The sequence below is a fragment of the Petaurus breviceps genome, unplaced genomic scaffold (assembly GCF_028583685.1).
Source record: "Petaurus breviceps papuanus isolate PSGF00001 unplaced genomic scaffold, PetGlider_PUasm1.0 188, whole genome shotgun sequence".
NCBI classification, from domain to species: Eukaryota; Metazoa; Chordata; class Mammalia; order Diprotodontia; family Petauridae; genus Petaurus; species Petaurus breviceps.
The window spans coordinates 23,471,217-23,492,728 of NW_027185804.1; the positions used below are offsets into that span (position 1 = coordinate 23,471,217).

Here is a 21,512-nt window from a genome sequence, read left to right on the forward strand (position 1 = left end):
CCAGTCCATGTCATTTCCATTATGTCACATTTCCTTTTGGCTTTCTCCATATTGCAAAATATACAAATATAAATGATAGAAAATCTTTCTTGATCCCATGTATATGTATTTATTTCTTCCACAATGTCGGGGGTAGGGGTGCAGTGTACCTGAAATCTGGAAAATCTGCCTTTTTACTAGAGAAGTCTGAATTTTTAAATTTACTTTTATGAGGTATTTACAGTACTTTATTATAAAATTTGGGTCAATATTATATAATACCATACATAGATTTTATGCGTTTCTGAGTTTCTAAACTTTTTTTGTGTTGTCTGCAGTTTCCGTAAAACTCCCCAATAGTTTCCTTTTAATTTCTTATGCCAACTCGCAATATATCAAAACTGTGATGCAGAAAGTCGCAATGTGGAAGGGATAACTGTATTTTTGAGAAGCAGCACTGGCGTGGCAATCTAGAAAGCCTAGATTCAGCTAATAAACACCACGGAATTGAACTGTTAGTTTGAACTAAGAGATCATGCAAAGAAATGACACAGAGTCTCGGTCTGTCATTTTTATTAAATCTGCAGGGTTTTACTACACACAACAAATACTTTATTGATATAATCTAAGATAATAAAATAGTTGAACAACTCTGCTTAGATTTACATTTGTATAGAAACAATCTGTGAAATCCTTCACCTTGAACAGAGGTGTCTAAAAACATCGGTTTGCCAGCATTTCATCTATCTTTAGGGAAGGGTCGTGATTAGAAGTTGCAATGAACATTCCCAACTGAAACATGTCCCCATGCAAACGCGTTTCCCACACATCCAAAGCTTAAGGCCTTGGGAAAACGGCCAAGAAAAGGGAAGGCCACTTTCTCTCTTCCTTTGTCCTCCCCCTGTGTGAAGAACAGGAATCTGAAAGGGTTACTGGAAAAGCCCCGGGGAAGAAACAAAACCAACCCATTGCACATTTCTCATTTGCAAGTGTCAAAGTCAGGACAACTTTTTTATTCTGATAACTCTCTATCTGTAGGTTTGAGATCCCATTAGCCCATCATTATTTGCCCCCCACCCACCCAACCTCCCCATACCACAGCTAATAATGTCAGTTATTATCGAATAGCTTTCTGCTAGAAATTCTCTCTAAGAGAAATTTAAATCTGCTCTCTTTGTTCCCATGCAAGCTCACTCTGATACCTTGCTGGGCTGCCTGATAATGGTTGTCCCTAAAGAAATGACCCCAGCCCACCCCTATTGCCCAGAGTGCATAGCTCCCCATCCCCTCCCTATCAAGCTATTGGTTGTTGCCATCAGCAAAGGCTCTGGCCTCTCACCTAGACCATCCCATTGATTTTAGTCCATTCATAGATGTCCTGTTCACACACTATGTCTGAGTTGATGAGGAGATACCTGTCTCCAACACAAAAGTGCTTCTGACAGGCCGCACATTTGAAACACTCCAGGTGATACACTTTTTCCTTCACCCGCATGGTCATTTCATAGGCCCGGATCCGCTTGTCACAGGAAGCGCAGAGGCCATCTTGGCCAAAAAGCCTGGGGGAAGGAGGGAAGAGTCCCCAAACAAATGACAGCAAAGGGTTAAGGAGGCAACAGAAACCTTAGTATAATGAAGGTTTGGGGATGGGTAAGGACTATCTTCTCAGAGCAGGTTGGCAGAATTCCATGGGGCTAGTTATTTGGAAGTTTCCTAAGAGTAGCCAGTCATCAATTCTCCCTCCTTTTTCTTAGAAAAATGGAGGTTACCTTCCCCACACACAGTGTCATCCTAACAAAATTAGGGAGTCTAGGAAATTGTTGTGGAGACCTATGTCTCCTCTGCCCTTTAGCTCTCTCAAATACTGTCCTAGACCTCTCCACTGTGGAGGAAAACATTTGCTATGCTGGTTCATACTAAAAATGGCTGCTTGCAATATTTTCTCCTTGACCTGGGGGCTCTGGAATTTGGCTACTAATTCCTTAAGAGTTTTCATTTTGGGATCTCTTTCAGGAGGTGATTGGTGGGTTCCTGGTTCATACTAAGATGTCAGAGATTTAATATGGTAATGAGAGAGAGGCAGCTTAATGTAGTTCAGAAAGAGGACAGAACTTGGGAGTAAGGAGAGACCTGGTTTAAATGTTGACACTTAAGAGTTGTTGTGAGCCTTAATCTCCTTATCTGTAAAATGGGAATAATAATAACCCATAGGGCTTATATCACAGGGTGGTTACAGATCAAGTGAGGGAATGTAAACCTTAAAGAGCTATAGAAATATAAATATTTCCACCATCAGTATAATTGATCATATCAACAATAAAACTAGCAAAAACCACATGATTATCTCAATAGATGCAGAAAAGGCTTTTGACAAAATACAACATCCATTCCTATTAAAAACACTAGAAAGAATAGGAATAAATGGAGCCTTCCTTAAAATAATAGGTAGCATCTATTTAAAGCCATCAGCAAGTATTATATGTAATGGGGAGAAGCTAGAAGCATTTCCAATAAGATCAGGGGTGAAACAAGGATGTCCACTATCATCCCTCTTATTCAATCTGGTACTAGAAATGTTAGCAGTAGCAATTAGAGAAGAAAAAGAAATCAAAGGAATCAAATTGGGCAAAGAAGAGACCAAGCTATCACTCTTTGCAGATGATATGATGATATACTTAGAGAATCTTAGAGACTCAAGTAAAAAACTACTTGAGACAATAAATAAATTTGGCAAAGTTGCAGGTTATAAAATAAACCCACAAAAATCCTCGGCATTCCTTTATATTTCTAACGAAATCCAACAGCAAGAAATAGAAAGAGAAATCCCATTTAAAGTTACTGTAGACATTATAAAATATTTGGGCATCTTCCTGCCAAAACAAACCCAAGACCTATATGAACACAACTACAAAACACTTTCCACACAAATAAAATCAGATCTAACTAATTGGAAAGACATCAATTGCTCGTGACTGGGTCGAGCTAATATAATAAAAATGACAATTTTACCTAAATTAAATTATATATTTAGTGCCATACCAATCAGTTTACCAAAAAACTACCTTATAGAGCTAGAAAAAATAGTAACAAAATTCATTTGGAAGAATAAATGGTCCAGAATATCAAGGGAATTAATGAAAAGAAATGCTAGGGAAGGTGGCCTAGCCATACTAGATTTTAATCTGTATTATAAAGCAGCAGTCATCAAAACTATTTGGCTGAGGAATAGAGAAGTGGACCAATGGAATAGATTGGGTACACGAGACTCATCAGCCAATGACTATAGTAATCTACTGTTTGATAAACCCAAAGACCCCAGTTTTTGGGATAAGAACTCACTATTTGACAAAAACTGCTGGGAAAACTGGAATATAGTATGGCAGAAACTGGGCATAGACCATTATCTAACACCATATACCAAAATCAAGTCTAAATAGGTGCATGATCTAGGCATAAAGGCTGATACTCTAAGCAATCTGGGAAAGCAAGGAATAGTTTACTTATCAGACTTGTGGAGAGGAGAAGACTTTATAACCAAACAAGAATTAGATGGCATTATAAAATGCAAAATGGATAATTTTGATTACATTAAATCTAAAAGCTTCTGTACAAATAAAGCCAATGTAACCAGGATTAAGAGGGAAGTGGAAAATTGGGAAAGAATTTTTACAACCTATGTCACTGATAAAGGACTCATTTCTAAAATATACAGAGAATTGAGTCAAATCTATAAGAATACAAGTCATTCCCCAATTGATAAATGGTCAAAGGATATGAACAGGCTGTTTACAGAGGAACAAATTAAAGATATTTATAAGCATATGAAAAAATGCTCTAAATCACTATTGATTAGAAAAATGCAAATCAAAACAATTCTGAGGTACCATATCTCACCAGTCAGATTGGCTAAGATGATAAAACAGGAAAATGACAAATGCTGGAGAGGATGTGGACAAATTGGAACACTAATCATTGTTGGTGGAGTTGTGAACTGATCCAACCATTCTGGAAAGCAATCTGGAATTATGCCCAAAGGGCTATAAATAATTTCATGTCCTGGGGCGGCCAGGTAGCACAGTGAGTAAGAGCACCGGCTCCAGTGTCAGGATGACCTGGGGGATAGAATCTGGGCTCAGACACTTAGCATCCACCCAGAAACACCTGGCAGTGTAACCTTGAGCAAGTTACTTAACCCCAATTGCTTAAAAATTTTTTTTCATACCTTTTGACCCAGCAATACCACTTCTAGGGTTGTATCCCAAAGAGATCATAGAAGTGGGAGGAAGACCCATATGTACAAAAATATTTATAGCAGCTCTTTTTGTGGTAGCAAAGAATTGGAAATTAAGGGGGTGCCCATCAATTGGGGAATGGCTGAACAAGTTGTGGTATATGCATGTTATGGAATACTATTGTGCAATAAGAAACGAGGAGCAAATGAACTTCATATTTACCTGAAGAGGTTTATATGAACTAATGCTGAGTGAGAAGAGTAGAGCCAGGAGGAATTTGTACACAATTACAGACACAACATATGTGTGATGACCAACTTTGATAAACTGGACTCTTCTCAGCAATCCAGAGTCATAAGTCAACCCCAAAAGACTCTTGATGGAGAGAGATGTTTACATTCAGAGAAAGAACTGAGATTGAACCCAGATTGAAGCAAACTACCTGCCCTTTTTCGTTTTCTTGTTTGGTATTGTTTCCTCTTTCCCATTCTTCATTCCATCTGTTGCAATCTTTTATAACCTGACTAATGCCTAATGTGAAAGTATTTGCAGATACTATACTTGATTGTATGCCGCCATGGGGGGGGGGGAGAAAATTTGAAACTCAAGGAATTGTGGTAATGAATCTTGTACACTAAAAGTAAACAAATTAATAAAGACAAAAGAAATATAAATATTTCCACAATTACCCATTCAGGGGTGTTTGTATTTGGAAAAGAGAGAGACATGTTCAACCCAGAGGACTAAATCTCTAACCTAGAATAGTGGGTAGGGGAAATGGGTCATTTCACAAATCACTAAGCCCAAAGTGAGAGTCACCTCATTCTGGAGGGGAATAAAAAGGAATTCAATAGAAAAAGCCAGCTCCAGTTAATCAGGGTTGTTTAGAGGAGGGATGGAAAAACATCAACTTTCCAAATGATGTGGAAGAGCTGAATAGGGAGATGTAAGGTTCCATTCTTCCTAGCCAGGAAGTTCCAGTGGAAATATTTCCTTGGTCATTTAAATGAAGCTCTGTTATCTGCAGGTCAAATTCCACTGTGATGAGAAGCCCTGCACAATAGCTGTTAGCATCACTTATTTCAAGCCAATGAAACAAAATTCCAATTTGGATTTGCCTCACTTTATACAATAGGACTTAGAGCTGGAAGAAATCTCAGAGATCATCTATCATATTCCTCCTATTTTATAGAAGAGAAAACTGAGACACAGAGTTAAACAGCCAGCAGTCTAAGATTACAAAGGCAGAAAGTAGTAGTACCAGGATTTGAACCCAATGCTCTTTTGAACAACATCCTGGTAACCATGCAGTCAAGTCAACACGAATTTATCAAGTGCCTACTCTGTGTCAATGTGGTGCAGTGGATAGAGCACTGGGTCTGGAGTGAGGAAGACCTGAGTTCAAATCTGGCTTCAGATACTTACTAGCTGTGTGACCCTTGGCAAGTCACTTAATTTTGTTTGCCTCAGTTTCCTCATCTGCAAAATGAACTAGAGAAGGAAATGGTAAATTACTCCAGTATCTATGCCAAGAAAATCCTACATGGAGTCACACAGAGTCAAACACAACTGAACAGCAAATGATAGTCTCTGCTCACAAGAAGCAGATGCATGTAAATCAACTCTTTTATAAATCATCATAATTCCAATTCTTCATTCCAGTGGCTTCTAGGTCCAAGGCCCCCATTAGAATGTGAGCTCTTTGCCTTTCTCTGTATCTGTAGCACTTAGCACAATGCTTGACACATAGTCAGCTCCTAATAAAGGCTTGTTGACTTTTTTGACTTGACTTGACTGTGTGAGGCATTGATGATACAGACACAAAAGCAATGCCTGCTTTCAAAGAGCCTACATTCTACCAGTTTTATAGGTCTAATTGTTCCTCTGTGATGAATCTCTTGTAAAGCAAAGGATGTTAGCAAATAAATGCTCTCTAGTTTTAACATTTGGCAATCTTTTTTTTTTTCTAAAGTGTCACTAACCTATTCAATGAGAGGACAGGATCCAAGAGGATCCTTGGAATTCATTGCCATGGGACCTGACCTATATTGGCTTTCTAATCAAGAAATCTTAGTTGTGTCCCCAACTCCATCACTGTCTTGCTGAATGACTTTTAATAAGGCTTCGTTGAGAAATTCAACTTACAGGAATAAAATTAGCTCCATGGTCCCTCTGGGCACTCCATTTTAGGAAGGACAAGGATAAGCTGAAAAGTGCCCAGAGGGCATCCAGGGTGGTAAAGGGCCTTGCATTCATGCCATATCAACTGGAGAGGCTTAGCCTGAACCAAGAGAAGACTCAGGTGGAGGTGGGAGGTAGGGGGTGGGAAGGGAGAAGGTCAGCTATATTTAAGCATCTGAAGGATTACCATATGGAAGAGGGATTGAATTGGCTCTTTTTAAACCCAAAGTGCAGAACCAGGAACAGGGGTTGGAGATTGCCTCGAATCAAATGCAGGCTTGCGGTCTGGAACAAAAATGGAACTGGAGGCCTCTAGGAGGGAGCCAGTGTCTCAAGGAGGTGTTCCAATAAATGCTTGTGGACATGATGTAAAAGTAGGAGGCCAATGTGTTTGGTATACCTAGAGAATTCCTTTTCAGGTGTGGGTTGGACCAGATGGGCCCTTGTGACTCTGAAGTGGTGGGGTTTGGGGAAATATTCCACTTCCCCCTCTTTCCCCTGTGCTATTTCTGCTTTTAACGTATACATATATGTGTATATGTATATATGGATATACACACATGTGTGTATGTATATATCCATATACATGTATCTATCTGTCTGGATGTTAAGCATCATAATGAAAAAAAAATCTTAAGTACTTATTAAGTTTTAGACACTGTACAAAGTGATAGCTCTCCAAATACAAAAACTGAAGCAGTTCCTGCCCTCAAGGAGCTTATATTCTAATAGGAGAAGACAACATATATGGGGGTGGGGGGGTGGCTGGTGAAGGGTGTTTTGGTCGGGGAGTCACAAGGATGGTGAAAGGAGGTCCAGAAAAATTGATTGATGGGTCCCTTCTAGGAATGGCAGCATGGATTTGAGTATTATTCCTAGATCTAGAGATGGGAGAGGACAAAGAGGTATGTGCCCAAGGCTTGGCATGAAGAAGTCTATGGGAATAGCAATGTGGGGGACTGGATGGGCCTAGAAATGGTGAAGTCTTAGTCTCTTACTGTTGTTACTTTATACACATACATATATACATGTGCACATAGTTGTAAATATGTATTGTATACTTATAAGCACATGTATACATGTGTTTATATGTTCATATATACATTTGTATACATGGCTATACACGTATGCACACACCCCCAAACATCCATGCCCATATACATATGTGTGTATACACATACAGATATAGATGTGTTTATATAGATACATATGCACATAGATACACATACATACACCCATGTACTTATGTCTATATCTCTATCTCTATACCCTCTGGTGGGCAGGAAGCTAATTTTAGGACTCCAAAGGGTGAATGGTAAGTTGCACAGAAGGATGGTCAGTTTACATGAATCCAAAAGCATCCCAGCAAAAATAAACAAAATCCATGAGGCATGTTTTTTAAGAAAAGGCCTCATCATTCTGTGCCTGTCCACCCTTACGTCTGCCTCTGAACACCAGTGTTCATTAGGGGCTTTTTCAGAGCACCAGGAAAATCACCAGGAAAATCACCTCATAGCAACCGTGATGATCTGAGGAAAAGAACTATGCCAGTCTGACAGAAGAAGGAACTGGCTTGCCTTAGTCCTAATGCCAAGATCGGAAGAAGACACTCCTGGACATTTCAAGAGATCTCCCTTGGGTCACAGTGATGGCCCAGAGACAAAGTTTGGCCCAATGGACACAGCTGCCCCATCTAACTGGAGCCTCAAGCACTTAAGGGAAAGTGAAAAGCTATTCAGGAAATTTAGGGGCAGATTTCAATGAGTAATAATAATCAAATCACTTTGTGGTGGGGCTGGAAAACTTGAAATGAGAGCTAGCCTCTGGCCTCAGGAGTGCTGCTGTCCATCCATCCATTCATTCATTCATCCATCCATCCATCCATCCATCCATCCATCCATTCATTCATTCATTCATTCATCCCAAAACATTTTGCTAAGTGCCTGATGAGAAACCGACATGGGGGAGGGGTGGTTGTGAAGAGGGGTGGCTCTTCTCTCTCCCCCAGGGAATGGGCTCAGTTAGTATTAGGAAGAGCCAAGGAGGGAGTATGGGCCAAGGCAGCTGCTGGAGCTATTTCTAAAGTTCTGCCTTAAATTCCAGTGGATGTTTCAAGTGAAGAAGAGTTTATAGGAGGCTAGCTCTAGAGGTGAGAGGACCATGGAGTCTAACCTCATTTTACAGATGAGGAGAACCCAGGCCTAAGGAAGGGAAGTGATTTAGGCGTATAGAACAAAATGTGGGAGGGACCTCAGAGGACATCTAATCCAACTCAATTATTTTATAGAAGGGGATACTGAGGCCCAGAGAGAAGGTGACTTTCCCAAGGTCACAAAGGTAGTAAGTTGTAAAGGTAGGAATTGAACACAGGAGCCAGGGTTCTTTCGTACCACACTGTCTCTACTCTTCTAAATATTGCTGCAAATTAGTATTGTTTCAAGGACAGGATTCCTCTACAACAAGGATTCTTAACATTTTGTGTGTCAAAACCCCTTTGGCAGTCTGGAGAAGCTTATAGACCTCCTCTCAGAATGAGGTTTTTCTTTAAAAAGAAAAATTCAATGCTAAGTTTGAGTTAGAAGTTAGTGAAAATAAAGATACAACTTTCTTTTTCCTGTCCCAGTTCATGAACCCTTTGAACCCTCCAGGTTCAGAACGTCTGTCCTAAAGGAAAAGATGACCGAGGCTATTCCCCAGTGATCATTTTGTCATTTTCTAGATGTTTCCTTTAACCAAACCCACTGCTGGGTCCATAAAGCAAAACCCACAATGAACAGCCTATGCTTCCATGATCATCTCAGAAGGAAAATTAAATAGTTTCTCTTGCCTCTGTCAGGCAATGGCTCTGCTAAAGCTCTCAGTTGCTCATTTTAATGATGATAATTTAAATATTAAATGATGGCTAGAAAAGCCTGCACTAACACATAGTTAATTTATGTGTTACCTGGAAAAATAGTGGGGAGGGGAAATTATTTCATGTCACTGAGACATGAGTTAATTAACTTTGTGGTCTCGTAGCCTATTTTTTTCTTCATTTTTCAAAACTGAAAATAAGAAACCTCAGAACATAAACAGCACTGGGTTTATTTTAGAGAATTATATAAAATCATAGAACCAGCATGAAAGGGGCACCTGGACCTTCTGACCTCTTTCTCTTAAGATTCAGATGACTGAACAGAAATGGAATCAAGGATCCCAATGGGAATGATCTCCATTTTTACTTCCATCAATGACCTGGCAAAGTGGCTATCGGGTATTTTGGATCCCCACCCACAGGAGGATGTAAGCTTCTCTAGGACTGGGTCTATTTTTCATTTTATCTTTCAAGTATCTCCCAAATTATTTTGCAACATACATAGCAGGGGCTTAATAAATGCTTGTTGGTGAGTACAGAGAAGCATGGGAAAACTTATATGAACTGATGCAAGGTGAAGTCAACAGAACCAGGAAAATAATAATAATGATGACAGCATTTATATAGAGTTTTAACGATTACGAAACGCTTTGCATTTGTTTTCTTAATCGATCCTCACAACAACCCTGTGAAGTAGATGCTTTTTATTATCCCCAATTTACAGATGAAAAAAACTAAGACTGAAAGAATGTAAGCAATTTGCCCAGGTTCACCCAACTAGTTAGTATTTGAGGCAGGATTTACACTGAGGTCTTCTTGACAACAAATCCATACTCTATACTCTGCCCCACCTAGCTGCCTGGGTAATAAGAACCAACAGCTCTTAACTTGGAGTCCATGGACCCCAGTGAGTCTATGAACAGATTTCAGGGGATCTGTGAACCTGAATGGGAAAAAATAACATCTTTATTTTCACTAACTTTTAATTTCCTTTGTAGTCATTTATGTGTGTGTACATACATGTAGATACATATCTAATATATATGTATATTAAAACAGGATTCTTTACTGGTTGTGTAACCCTGGGCAAGTCACTTAACCCCCATCACCTCCAAAAAACAAGAAAAGAAAAGAAAACACGATTCTAAGGAGTCCATAGGTTTCCCCAGAATGGCAAGGGAATCCATGATGCAAAAAGGGTAAAGACCCCTGACTGCACCAACGTCAAGGGAAAGAATGAAAACAAAACAAATAGAAACTGAATGTAGAGAAATCACTATGACCAGGCTTGGCCTCAGAGATGAGATATGAGAAGGCACCTCCCCTTTGCCTCCCTTCCCCCTACTCTTTCTGTGCAGAATAGAAGACTATGGTTGTAGAACACTACAGATAATATCGAACTTTTTCATATATTGGTTAATTTTATTTCACTGGTTTTTTTCTCCGCTTTTTAATTCTTTCTTATAAGGGATGGTTCTTTGGAAGGAGAAGAATACAGGAATACATTGGGAAATTCAGGGTGTCCCAAAAGTCCTAATGCCTTTCTAAAGCTATTTAAGCTTAGAAATGGTACTATGACTTTTGAAATATCCTGTATAAAAGCCAAACAGATCAATAAAAATCTGTTTTTCCAAAATAAATGCTTGCTGGATTGAATCGTATTCCTATTAAATATTTTGCTGTTGTTCAGTCATTCAGTCTCTTTGTGACCCTATTAAATAACTGACACCATCCCCCCTGCCTTCCCCCCAGTCCACCAGGACTTCATCAGGGGATTGAAAAGAAAAGTAAGTGCTAGTATTTTCTGGATTAAAAGATCAGCAATTTCCCCACCAAACTTGTGCTGACTTTCTGAACGGAAAATACTTTGAGGACTTGGGAGGAATCACCACCTCAAGAAGCCAAGGCTACTGGATGTCAGTGGTGTTTTCCCTGGTCAGGCAGGCCTGTCTATGGTTGTCTTCTTCTCGTGGCCTGGGGAGATAGCAATATCAATGCACACTTGACCGGAAGTGATGGCAGAGGACACCCAGCTCCCTTTGGAGCAACTTGTAAGCTAGAAAACTGGGAATCGCTACCAAGAGCTGCGAAACCAGCAAACACACTAAACTGGAGAAATGTATAGTCACGTCTCTGGCCCAAAGCACCAGGAGACCTGCCACTTTGGGCCATAAGGGCCCCAAACCACCTGAGCTCCACTCCCACTGGGTGATGGAGACTTCATTATTTCACTCTTCATCGCTTTTGTTTCTATATTCATAAAATAGGGAGGGTATAGTAGCAAGAAGACCAGGTTTGGAGGCATATGGCCCTGTGTGAATCCTTCCTGTTATAGATTACCCTTTGTGATCTTGGATAAGTCATTTTCCTACCATTGAGTTTCATTTTCAGTGCAAAATGAGGAAGTTGAATAGGATGACCTCAAATTTCTTAACTCTTGCGGGGGGGGGGGGGGGAGAACCCTTGGACCCCTGGAGGCAGTCTAGTGAAGTCATTTCAGAATGTCTTTTTTTTCTTTTTGGAGGGCAATTGGGGTTAAGTGACTTGCCCAAAGTCACATGGCTAGTTTTTGTGTTAAGTGTCTGAGGCCAGTTTTGAACTCAGGTCCTCCTGACTCCAGGGCTGGTGCTCTATTCACTGCACCACCTAGCCATGCCCAATTTTTTTTTTTGCCTTTTTTGGAGGGAAGGGCATTAGAGGTTAAGTGACTTCCCCAAGGTCACACTGCTAGTTTTTTTTGTGTTAAGTGTCTGAGGCTGGATTTGAACTCGGGTCCTCCTGACTCCAGGGCTGGTGCTCTATTCACTTCGCCACCTAGCCACCCCGAGAATGTCTTTCTTTAAAAACAAACAAACAAAAACCAATTCAGGCCCTAAAATGCAGAATACTACAAAGGAAACCTAAAGGTTAGTGAAAATAAAGACGTATTTTATTTTTCCCATCCAAATTAATGGACTCTGAAGGTACCTTCTATATCTAAACTGATGATACTGATATTAGTTCCCTGTGATATCAGCACCATCAGGGACATTTGTAAGGTCCATAAAGCACTGTATATATAGTATCTCATTGGAGACACAAAAGTGCCAGTTCCTATCAGCCTCATTTTACAGTAAGTAAACTGAGGCTCAGAGACTAGTCATAGCCACACAGCTACTAAGTGGTGGAAGTGGGATTCGAATTCACATCTCTGTTACTGCAAGTTGACTGTTCTATCTCCCTCCCTCTTGCACCCTCCTGAGGGTCAGATGGAAAAGATCCATCAAGCAACATGAACTATTGTGACATCAACATGCTCCCTAAACATAAAGCATTTTTAAACTCTCTTCTTGTATTTGACTTTTGGGGATCAGACTGTGCAGATGGACTTTATCATTAGCACACAAAAGAACCCTGGGGATCAGATGCTAGAGAAAGGTACCAGGAGACACAGGGTCCCCGAAGCCCCTGGCTGCCCACTGGGGGAATCGGAGGGGGAGGAGAGGAGGAGGAGGAGGAGAAGGAGGAGGAGGAGGAAGAAGACATGGCAGAGCCCTACCTGAGATAGTCTCTCCTGCAAAGCTTTCGGCCCAGCTTGTAGTACAAGCGACGCCCCACTTCCCCCAAGCGACACCCACAAAGGTCACAGCTGAGGCAGTCTTCATGCCAGTATTGATCGATGGCCTTTAAGAAGTATCGGTCCCCGATGTTTTGCTGGCAGCCGCCACATGTCAGCAGGGATGGTGGGATCTGTAGCACCTCGTCCACGGGCTCCCTAGAAAGGATGAGTGTGATTTGTGAACAGCATATGATTTTTTTAAACCTACTCAAACTGCTTATTTCTAGCAACATGGTACAAAAATTTTGCACTTTCCAGAAGACATCTACAACTGACTTCCAATTGGTACTCTAATTGATGAAAAAATTCTGGCCATACATGGAAGGATAGCAGACAATACAGATTAAATATGCTGGAACAAATGAAAAGAAACAGGGTAAGTAACAGCATTTACAGAGAACTATTAGTCATGAATTAGTGGATTCTTAAAAGCTTAGTCAAAAGCTAACTAAAAAGTAAAACTCTCTTAATGAAACATAAAGTGAATACCTATGTATGAATAATAATGAGAAAGCAATTTCACAGTGAAACATGGTTGAGGGTAATGGTGGTTTAGGCAAAGCACCTGGTATGAGATTTGATCAGGAACCATACAAACTAAAAAACTTCAATAGATCCAGAGTGATAGTTCTTTTTGGGACCTTTATCTGCTGAGTTATTACATTATTATTATTAAGTCAAATGTTTCAGATGCTTCGTTTTGTTTTTGCTAATGAAACTTCACATTGTTTTTTGGTAGTTGAAACTTTCAATTCAATTCTTTAGAGGAAAATCCCAATTATACACCCCCCCACACACACACACACCACATACACACAATTTTATAACATTTTGAAGTAGTTCATATTCTTCCTTTTTGTGCACTTTTGCATTTTGTTTTTTTTTCCTATTACACATAAAGATAGTTTTTTTCTTTTTTTTAAAGCAATCAGGGTTAAGTAACTTGCTCAAGGTTACATGGCCAGGTGTTTCTGGGTGGGTGCTAAGTATCTGAGCCTGGGATTCGATCTCCAGGTCATCCCGACACTGGAGACAGTGCTCTTACTTGCTGTGCTACCTGGCTGCCCCTTAAAGATAGTTTTTGATATTCATTTTTGTAAGATTTTTGAGTTACAAATTTTTTCCCTCCCTCCTTCCCTTCCCACCTCTCCAAGACAGCAGACAATCTGTTACAGGTTATACATGTACAATCATGTTAAACATATTTCCACATTAGTCATGTTGTTGAAGAAGAATCAGAACAAAAGGAAAAAACCACAAGAAAGAAAAAACAGTCCCCCACCCCATCCTTCCCTTGTCCCAAACTAAAATAAAATGCTTTGATCTGCATTCAGACTCCACAGTTCTTTCTCTGGATGGATAGCATTTTTCATCACAAATCTTTTGGAATTGTCTCTGATCATTGTATTGCTGAGAAGAGCTAAGTCTTATCATAACTGGTCAAACCATGTTGTGTTACTGTGTACAATGTTCTCTTGGTTCTGCTCACCTCACTCAGCGTCAGTTCATATAAGTCTTTCTAGATTTTTCTGAAATCTGCATCCTCATCATTTCTTATAGAACAACAGCATTCCATTATATTCATATCCCACAACTTGTTTAGTCATTTCTCCAACTAATGGGCATCCCCTCAATTTCCAATACTCTGCTACCACAAAAAGAGCTGCTATAAATATTTTTGTACATGTGAGTCCTTTTCCCTTTTTTTTAGAATCTCTTTGGGATACAGACCTAGTAGTGGTGTTGCTGAATCAAAGAGGATGCCCAGTTTTCTAGCCCTTGAGGCATAGTGTGAACAACATACTTGCTCTGCCCCTCTGAAACCAGCCGTGGTTGATTGGTCTGCCTGGTGTGGGAACAATTTCCAGGATGAGCAGAATTCCACTGAAGGATAAATCATGGGGACCTCAGAGTCTTTTTCAAATGAGTCTAGTGGGAATGGATGGGGAGATCCTGATGCATCTCAGTTACACAGCTACACACCACTAATGAGATCCATTTAAGTGTTGAGTATTGGAGTATTCAAGAAAAAAGGTTGGGAAACACTTCTTGGTAAACTGGCAAGGGAGGGAGATCTAGAATCTTTAGTTTAGTTTGTTTTGTTTGGGGGGTGGAGGAGTTACATATTTAACCCAAAGTAATCCCTAGAAAGTGACCAAATAGAGCCTTTGGCAACATTGGTGGCACTCAAATGGTGCCCACCATTCATACTTCCCTACTTTTTTTCAACCCCTTTTCCTATACCTCTCTCCCTCCTCCTTCCCTCTCACTCTCTTCTTCACTTTATCTCCTACCCTATTTATGCCCTAAGTAGACAAGTGGCATCCAGGGGCACTGCTTGTTATAAATGGGCAGCACTCAAGACTCCTATGAACATAGATTTAGAGTGGGAAGGGGCCTTAAAGATAATCCAAGTCCAAAGTCCTTATTTTACAGATGTGGAAACTGAGGCCCCAAGAGATTGGGCAACTTGTCACACAGGTAGTTAGTGGCAAAGAAGGGATTTGAACCCAGACCCTCCAACTCCAAATCAAGCACTCTTTCCATTGAACTAGTCTAAAAGGGAGATGATTTCCAAGAGTAACCTAACCACAGAGGAGACTAAAAATTAGAAAATGTATTAATAGTTAAATGCCCAACAATATGGTGGGCAGAGAAATGAAGGTGAGGAAAGGATAGAGGATGAGATAACGAAAGTCTACTTTCTTCTTTCACATTCAAAATTGTATTACTCTTGGTTTCATCCACTGCCACTTAGACATTCCCCCTTCCCAAATGAGATAATATTTATAAAGTATTTATTACAGTACCTGGCACATAGTAGGCACTTAATTAAATGCTTGTTCCCATATTTACTTTTTGGAGAGCAATTGGGGTTAAGTGTCTTGCCCAAAGTCACAGGGCAAGTAATTATGTCAAGTGTCTAAGGCCAGATTTGAACTCAGGTCCTCCTGACTCCAGAGCTGGTGCTCTATTCACTGTTCCCATATTTAATGAGCCCCTCTCAATCTTACAAAGGCCATACCAAAATCTTCAGAGTATAGAATCTCATGAAAGTCAGACAAATTGCTCTCTCTTGAAATAAGCTTATATTTGCTGATCTACATACATTTTGTACCACAATTTGTCTATTTTGTTGTTGTTGTTGTTCATTTGTTTCTATTTTAATCTCCAGAGACCGGGGATAGTGTCGAGCTACTCGTGAGTGCTTCATAAATGTTGAACTGAAGATTATCGACTAATTGACAAGTATCTCCTAAGGGTCTGCTACCATGTGCCAGACACCATGGAGGTACTTTCTATAACAAGTTGATCTATTCCGGGAAAAAAAGGAGTGGAAGGTTCCTAGAACCGCTGGACAACAGTCGGTGTGTTCTATGGTCTATTTAAATGCTTGTTGACATGATCTCTTTGCAGATGTTTTTTACCCAGCTAGTGAGTGTTCTTTGGACCCTCTCTGGAGCCCAAATTACATTTTTATAAAGCCTATTGAGATTTTAAAATAGGCTCAGTTTGTAACTGCCCAATTCCCAAAGTGAATTCTCCTCCACTTACTTAAGGAGGCTAACCTTAGTCTCCTGGTTTTGTGGACCAAACATTCTGTGTCCCAATTTGTCCAACCATAAAATGTGTTTAGGGGTATGTGTGTGTCTGTCCCAGGAGTGAATACTTTTGTGAAAGTGCCCACCCAACATACAATGGAAGACATAGTTGCGTTAAACAGCTGCAAACAGCATAGATCATTACAAGAGCTCATCATAATTTGAAACCTAAGATAGTAAAAAAAAAACAAAAACCACCCAGCTCTTAAAATAGTTTTAAGAAGTCATGGCAGTCAAGACACTGCTATTCTTCTTTGTTTCTACAGAGGTGAATGACAGTAACTTAGCATGAGGGCTTCTACTTCCCCTTTCCTGAACAAGTGATTCATATTCCAGATGTTTTCATCCAGATGCCTCCAGCTCTTAGCACAATACCTGGCAATAGTAGGCACTTAATTAATGTTTATTGATTGCTTTCACAGTCAGCAGCACAATTCCCTCTCACCTCTTCCTTTTTGGGGGTTTCCAAGATGTATACGACACTTTTTAAACCTGTTTCTCTGAATGGCTGTGGATGACACAGCCACCCAATCAACTATGAAAGAGAAGAATTCATGCTCAGCTGATGCCAACTGACTGGAATGAAAATGGAATTGCCTTTAGATTGCTTACAGAGAGGCAGTGGAGTCCAGTGGATGGAAGAATGGACAGGAGATCCCATGGTTATTATACCATATATTAAATGCCAATCTCTTGAGCAGTCCAGCTACCCAGAATGGGAAAAATTTGAAAATGTGTTAATAGTTAAGGAAAGGTGAGGAGAGCAAGGGATGAAAGGGAAGGCTAGATAACAACAGGATGCAAAAAACAAACAAACAAACCCAAAACCCAAACCCAACCCCAAATCCTTCACATTTATTAAATGTCTGCTAAGTTCTAGGCAGTTTGGCTTAATGGATAGAGTCAGGAAGACCTGGGTTCAGGTTGGACAGCCTCTGATACACAGGTATTGGTTGCATGACCCTGGGCAAGAAATTTAACCCTTTAGTACCCCCAAGCAAAACTCTAGAACTAGAAACTGGAAAGCAGTACCCCTTTGCTTTAAAAGAGGGAGTTTCACTACTGGGAGTTCTTTAGGTCAAGGAAATCCTAAATCTGAGAAGAAAAAAAAAGCCTGAGGCATTATACATTGTGAGATGGAGATTGGAATGAAAAAACTGCCCCTGCCTACCAGAAGCTTACTTCCAATTAATCATCCCAGCTCAAGCCAGCTCATAAGCTTTTTATCTGTCTACAACATGAAGAAGTTGCCACAAATGACCCAATCTCCTGTAAGTATGGAGTTAAATATCTTAGAAGAAAGTGGTCTACATTTTCAAATGTTAAGCAAAAGCAAGTATTAAGATGGCCTGAGATAAGATAGCCTTGGACAGGATGAGATGTTATCCCACCATCTATCTCACAGAGTTCTTACTGTAATTGGTGTTATAATAGCTCATTATCCACAGTCAGAGTTCTGTTTAGTGAGAATTCCAAGGCAATGACTAAGTGCGAGCACCCCCAAATGAATATTTTAAATGCTCCCAGAGTGTTTTCAGACTTCTACACAGCAAGTGGCCAATTATGGTTACTGGCCCCTTTTCTAACTCAAAAACCCAGCCTGGATTTCTTGGATGGTTTCTCGAGATTTTCTATTTGTTTGTTTGTTTTTTAAAATTCTGATCGACAACACCCAGGACAAATTATGTGTTGATTGGCCATTCCACCACTGGCTTGGACTAAAGTGCCCTTGGGGAGGTGGAGGGGGGGGGGCGGGGAGGGGAGGGAATGACCCAGGGAATAGAGTTAGTAAGTCAACATTTATGGGATAGCAGAAGTGTCAGGTTTTCTATCTGTGTCTAGTTTCCAAAGAACAAATATCTAATATTTATCCTTGAGGAAACTGATCCCTCCCAATTTATCAGCTAATAAAAGGGCTGATGAATGAAGGGCTTGCTGACCTCATAGGCATTAGGTATCAACCTAGAAACCTACAGTATTTTGCTTTACAGTTTTTTCTCAAGGGCTCTTACACACAGCAGGGGTTTAATATATGTTTATTGAGTTGAATTGACCACGGCAAGGAACCCTAACCCCCAACTACAGGGTTTTTTTTTTTTTTTGCCAAGATGTACTTTGAGATTTTCATAAGAGTCAACAACCCGTTAAATACATCAAGTACAGATTTGCCCCCATCTCTACCCAATCCCTCAAGGGGAATTTATTTAAAGAAAATGATCACAAACCTCTCTACTTTGCAACTCGGGTCTTGACCTTCAAAACTGCATTGTGATATTTTTACTCTGATTCTATTAGGAGTCCTTCCGGTTTTTTATGAGACTAGCAATGGGCTTTTATATCCTCTATCTCGGGGTAAGGCCCAGGTAAACAATGTAGATGAAAATTGAAGGGGGGAAATACTTCAGACAGGAAAGTCCAATTATTTCAAACAGCTTCGAGAAATGAAAAATGAAAACAAAAACCTTCAGAAAGCACAAGTGGATCTTTCATTAACTGACCCCTTTAGTGATGTGTAAGGAATCCTTTCAACAGATTAACCTGTGCGACAAGGGAGTTTTAAGTCTACAAACCTGGCGACTAATACATTTTAAAATTAGTTTAAGGAAGAGGGTTTTTTTTTCCTTTCCCACAGATAATCCCAGTGCTCCCTTCTCCCCCCCCCCAAACCCCCACAAGCCCAACGCTGAAAGTAGGAGCTTTGAAGACAACCCTGTCTTTTAAGGCACCTCTGGCCTCTCAATGCCTGTAGACGTCAGAGATAGCCTATTAGCCTCTAGCTGTCTAGAGAGCCCAGAAGGGCAGCCCAGAGACATTTCTAACACCATTCATTCCTCTCAGTGCATGAAGCTGCTAGAGTCCCCCTCCTTCTGCGGCAGGGGAAGACGGAAGCAAGCTTTGGGACCCACTCAGAATTGCACGATTTCCAGGGGAAAGAGGGAGAAAGAGGAGAGGGGCAGGAATGAGAGACTGGAGCAGTCCCTCAACTCCTGGAGCCTCCTTGCCCTTTTCCACCTGCACGCCCAAGCCCCGCTGAGCTCAGCTCAAAGTTTGCCCGGCACTCCTCGCTCTGGAACAAGTACAAGTTGAGCAGCAGTCCGTTCTTGACCTTCGACTCGGTTCGGGCTGAGCCCAGCGTGGGGCAGTGAGACCCGGGTTAGAACTCCAGCCCTGGCTCCTCTCACGCCACCCAGGCGAGGGATACCTATTCATTCCGCCCGGGATTCCCATTTCCCCAAAAGAAGGGTCACAAACGACTGGGACCCTTAGCCCTCCCCATTGGAGGGGGTTCCCCGAGTGGGGGAGGGGATGGGAGCGAGCCCATAGGGTGGCCAAGTGCGTGGGGGCGCTCAGCGGGCTATCACCACCAGCCCCTCTTGGATCAAGCCCCTCCCTCTCCATCCCCGAGGGGTACAAGAGGTCCTGGGCGCAGCGCTTCCATCCACGCCAGTGCCCCCCACCCCCACCCCCCTGGACTGCTAGAAGGCTGGAGTATGGGGCGGCCACTTACTCGGACGGGTCCAGGCTCTTCCTCTCGATGGCCGAGGACATTGGCGAAGAGGGTGGCGCGCTGCTGGGGGTGGGGGTGGGGGGCTTCTTTGTCGCGCAGGGCCAGGCGGGAGTCTCAGCACCCCCTCGGGTCCTGGTCCTGGTCCTCCTCCTTCTGCCCCTCCTCGGGCAGCGCTGCCGCCGCGGCTGCTCACCGGCTGACTCTCCCTTCCGCCCTCAATGACATTCACGGGCTCCCTCGCAGCGCCAGGGAGAGAGCTAACGCGGGCGAATCCCCCAGGGTGGGGGCTGGGGGGGGAGGTCAGGCGGGTGCGGGGCCGGGGGATGGGATGGGACAGGATGGGACAGGGTGGGAGGCTCGCTCTGCTGGTGTGCCTGCCGGGGCCCCCCGCGCAGCTCCACTCTCTTCTGGCTCCGGGACTTAACCCTCCATCCCGGGGAGCCTCGCCTGCTCCTCTCCCTCTCGGCTCCGGCTGCTTCTGCGGCTGCTGCGGCGGAGGTTTGAGGCTGCGGCAGCCTCGGCTTGGCTTCCCTCCTGCCCTTGCTGCGGCTCCCGCTCCGGCTCCTGCTCCTGTCCCTGGCCCCGCTGCGAACCTGTGCCCGGGAGTCCCCCGCACACCTTGGGCTCAGGCTTTCAGAGCGCGCGTGTGTGATGGGGCGGGCAGGAGGGAGGGAGGGGAGAGGGGGCGGGTCGAGGGGGTGTGCGTGTCTCCCCCCTTCTCTCTGAAATGTCTATTTTTTGCTCAGCCTCCCTCTGTCTCTGGTTTCATTTCCTTTTTCCTGATCACGATTCAAATACAATAGAAGGAAATCACATTTAAAGAGACAGCTGCCCGTTTTATTTCTTTTCTTTTCCTTTTTCCCTTTAAAAAAAAAAAAAACTGGGCTCCTGGGGGATTAGCAATACAAACAGGAGCGGCATCACGACTGACTTGGTTTCTTAAAGGGGCCAGTGCCAGGGCTGGGGGGCTGGCTGGGCGCTGCCAGGGGGCAGAGGTGGCCTGAACCACCTCAAAATCGTCCTTTGGGAATTTTCTTCATACACTCCTACCCACCTCCCTTTTTCTTAACTAAGACTGAAAGTAAACAGGTTTGGCCCTGAGAAGAAAATTTTAAATGACAATGTGCAGAAGCAGGACCTCTTCTCCCATCCCGGGTTTAGACCTAGGAGGGATCTTAGGGCTAGGCTAGTCCAATCCCTTTATTTTACAGAGAGATGGAGTGATTCTCCCAAAGTTACAAATTAAGTAATATAGATGGGCTTCCAAACCCACCGTTGCAGGTCAGCTGAGGCTGTGAGAGATACACAAAGCCCAGGCTGTGGAGTCAGACGTCTTAGCAGGGACAGCAAATGAGCAAAGGTTCGGAGGTGAGAGAATGCACGAAGCCTTGGATGCAAGTTTGGAGTGGCAGACGTGTCAAACAATCCAGAAGCTTGAAATAGGTTAAAATATAATTAGGAGATGTTTAACCAAACAAAAATACAATTCAGCTTAGATAATGTTAATTTGTGGTTTTCTAAGTCATTATGTGCCCTGCAGAGATCTATTTCTATGGAT

General features: G+C 42.1%; 1 protein-coding gene across 1 annotated transcript; it reads right to left on the reverse strand.

The window, feature by feature from the left end:
* Nucleotides 1–535: 535 nt before the first annotated feature.
* Nucleotides 536–20,628, reverse strand: LMO2 (LIM domain only 2). Its single transcript, XM_069091388.1, has 3 exons — nt 19,955–20,628; nt 12,785–13,000; nt 536–1,538 (listed from the first exon to the last, which is right to left on the reverse strand). The coding sequence occupies exons 1-3, from the start codon at nt 19,993–19,995 to the stop codon at nt 1,319–1,321; spliced, it is 477 nt and encodes a 158-aa protein (XP_068947489.1). The 5' UTR covers nt 19,996–20,628; the 3' UTR covers nt 536–1,318.
* Between the last annotated feature and the right edge of the window lie 884 nt (nt 20,629–21,512).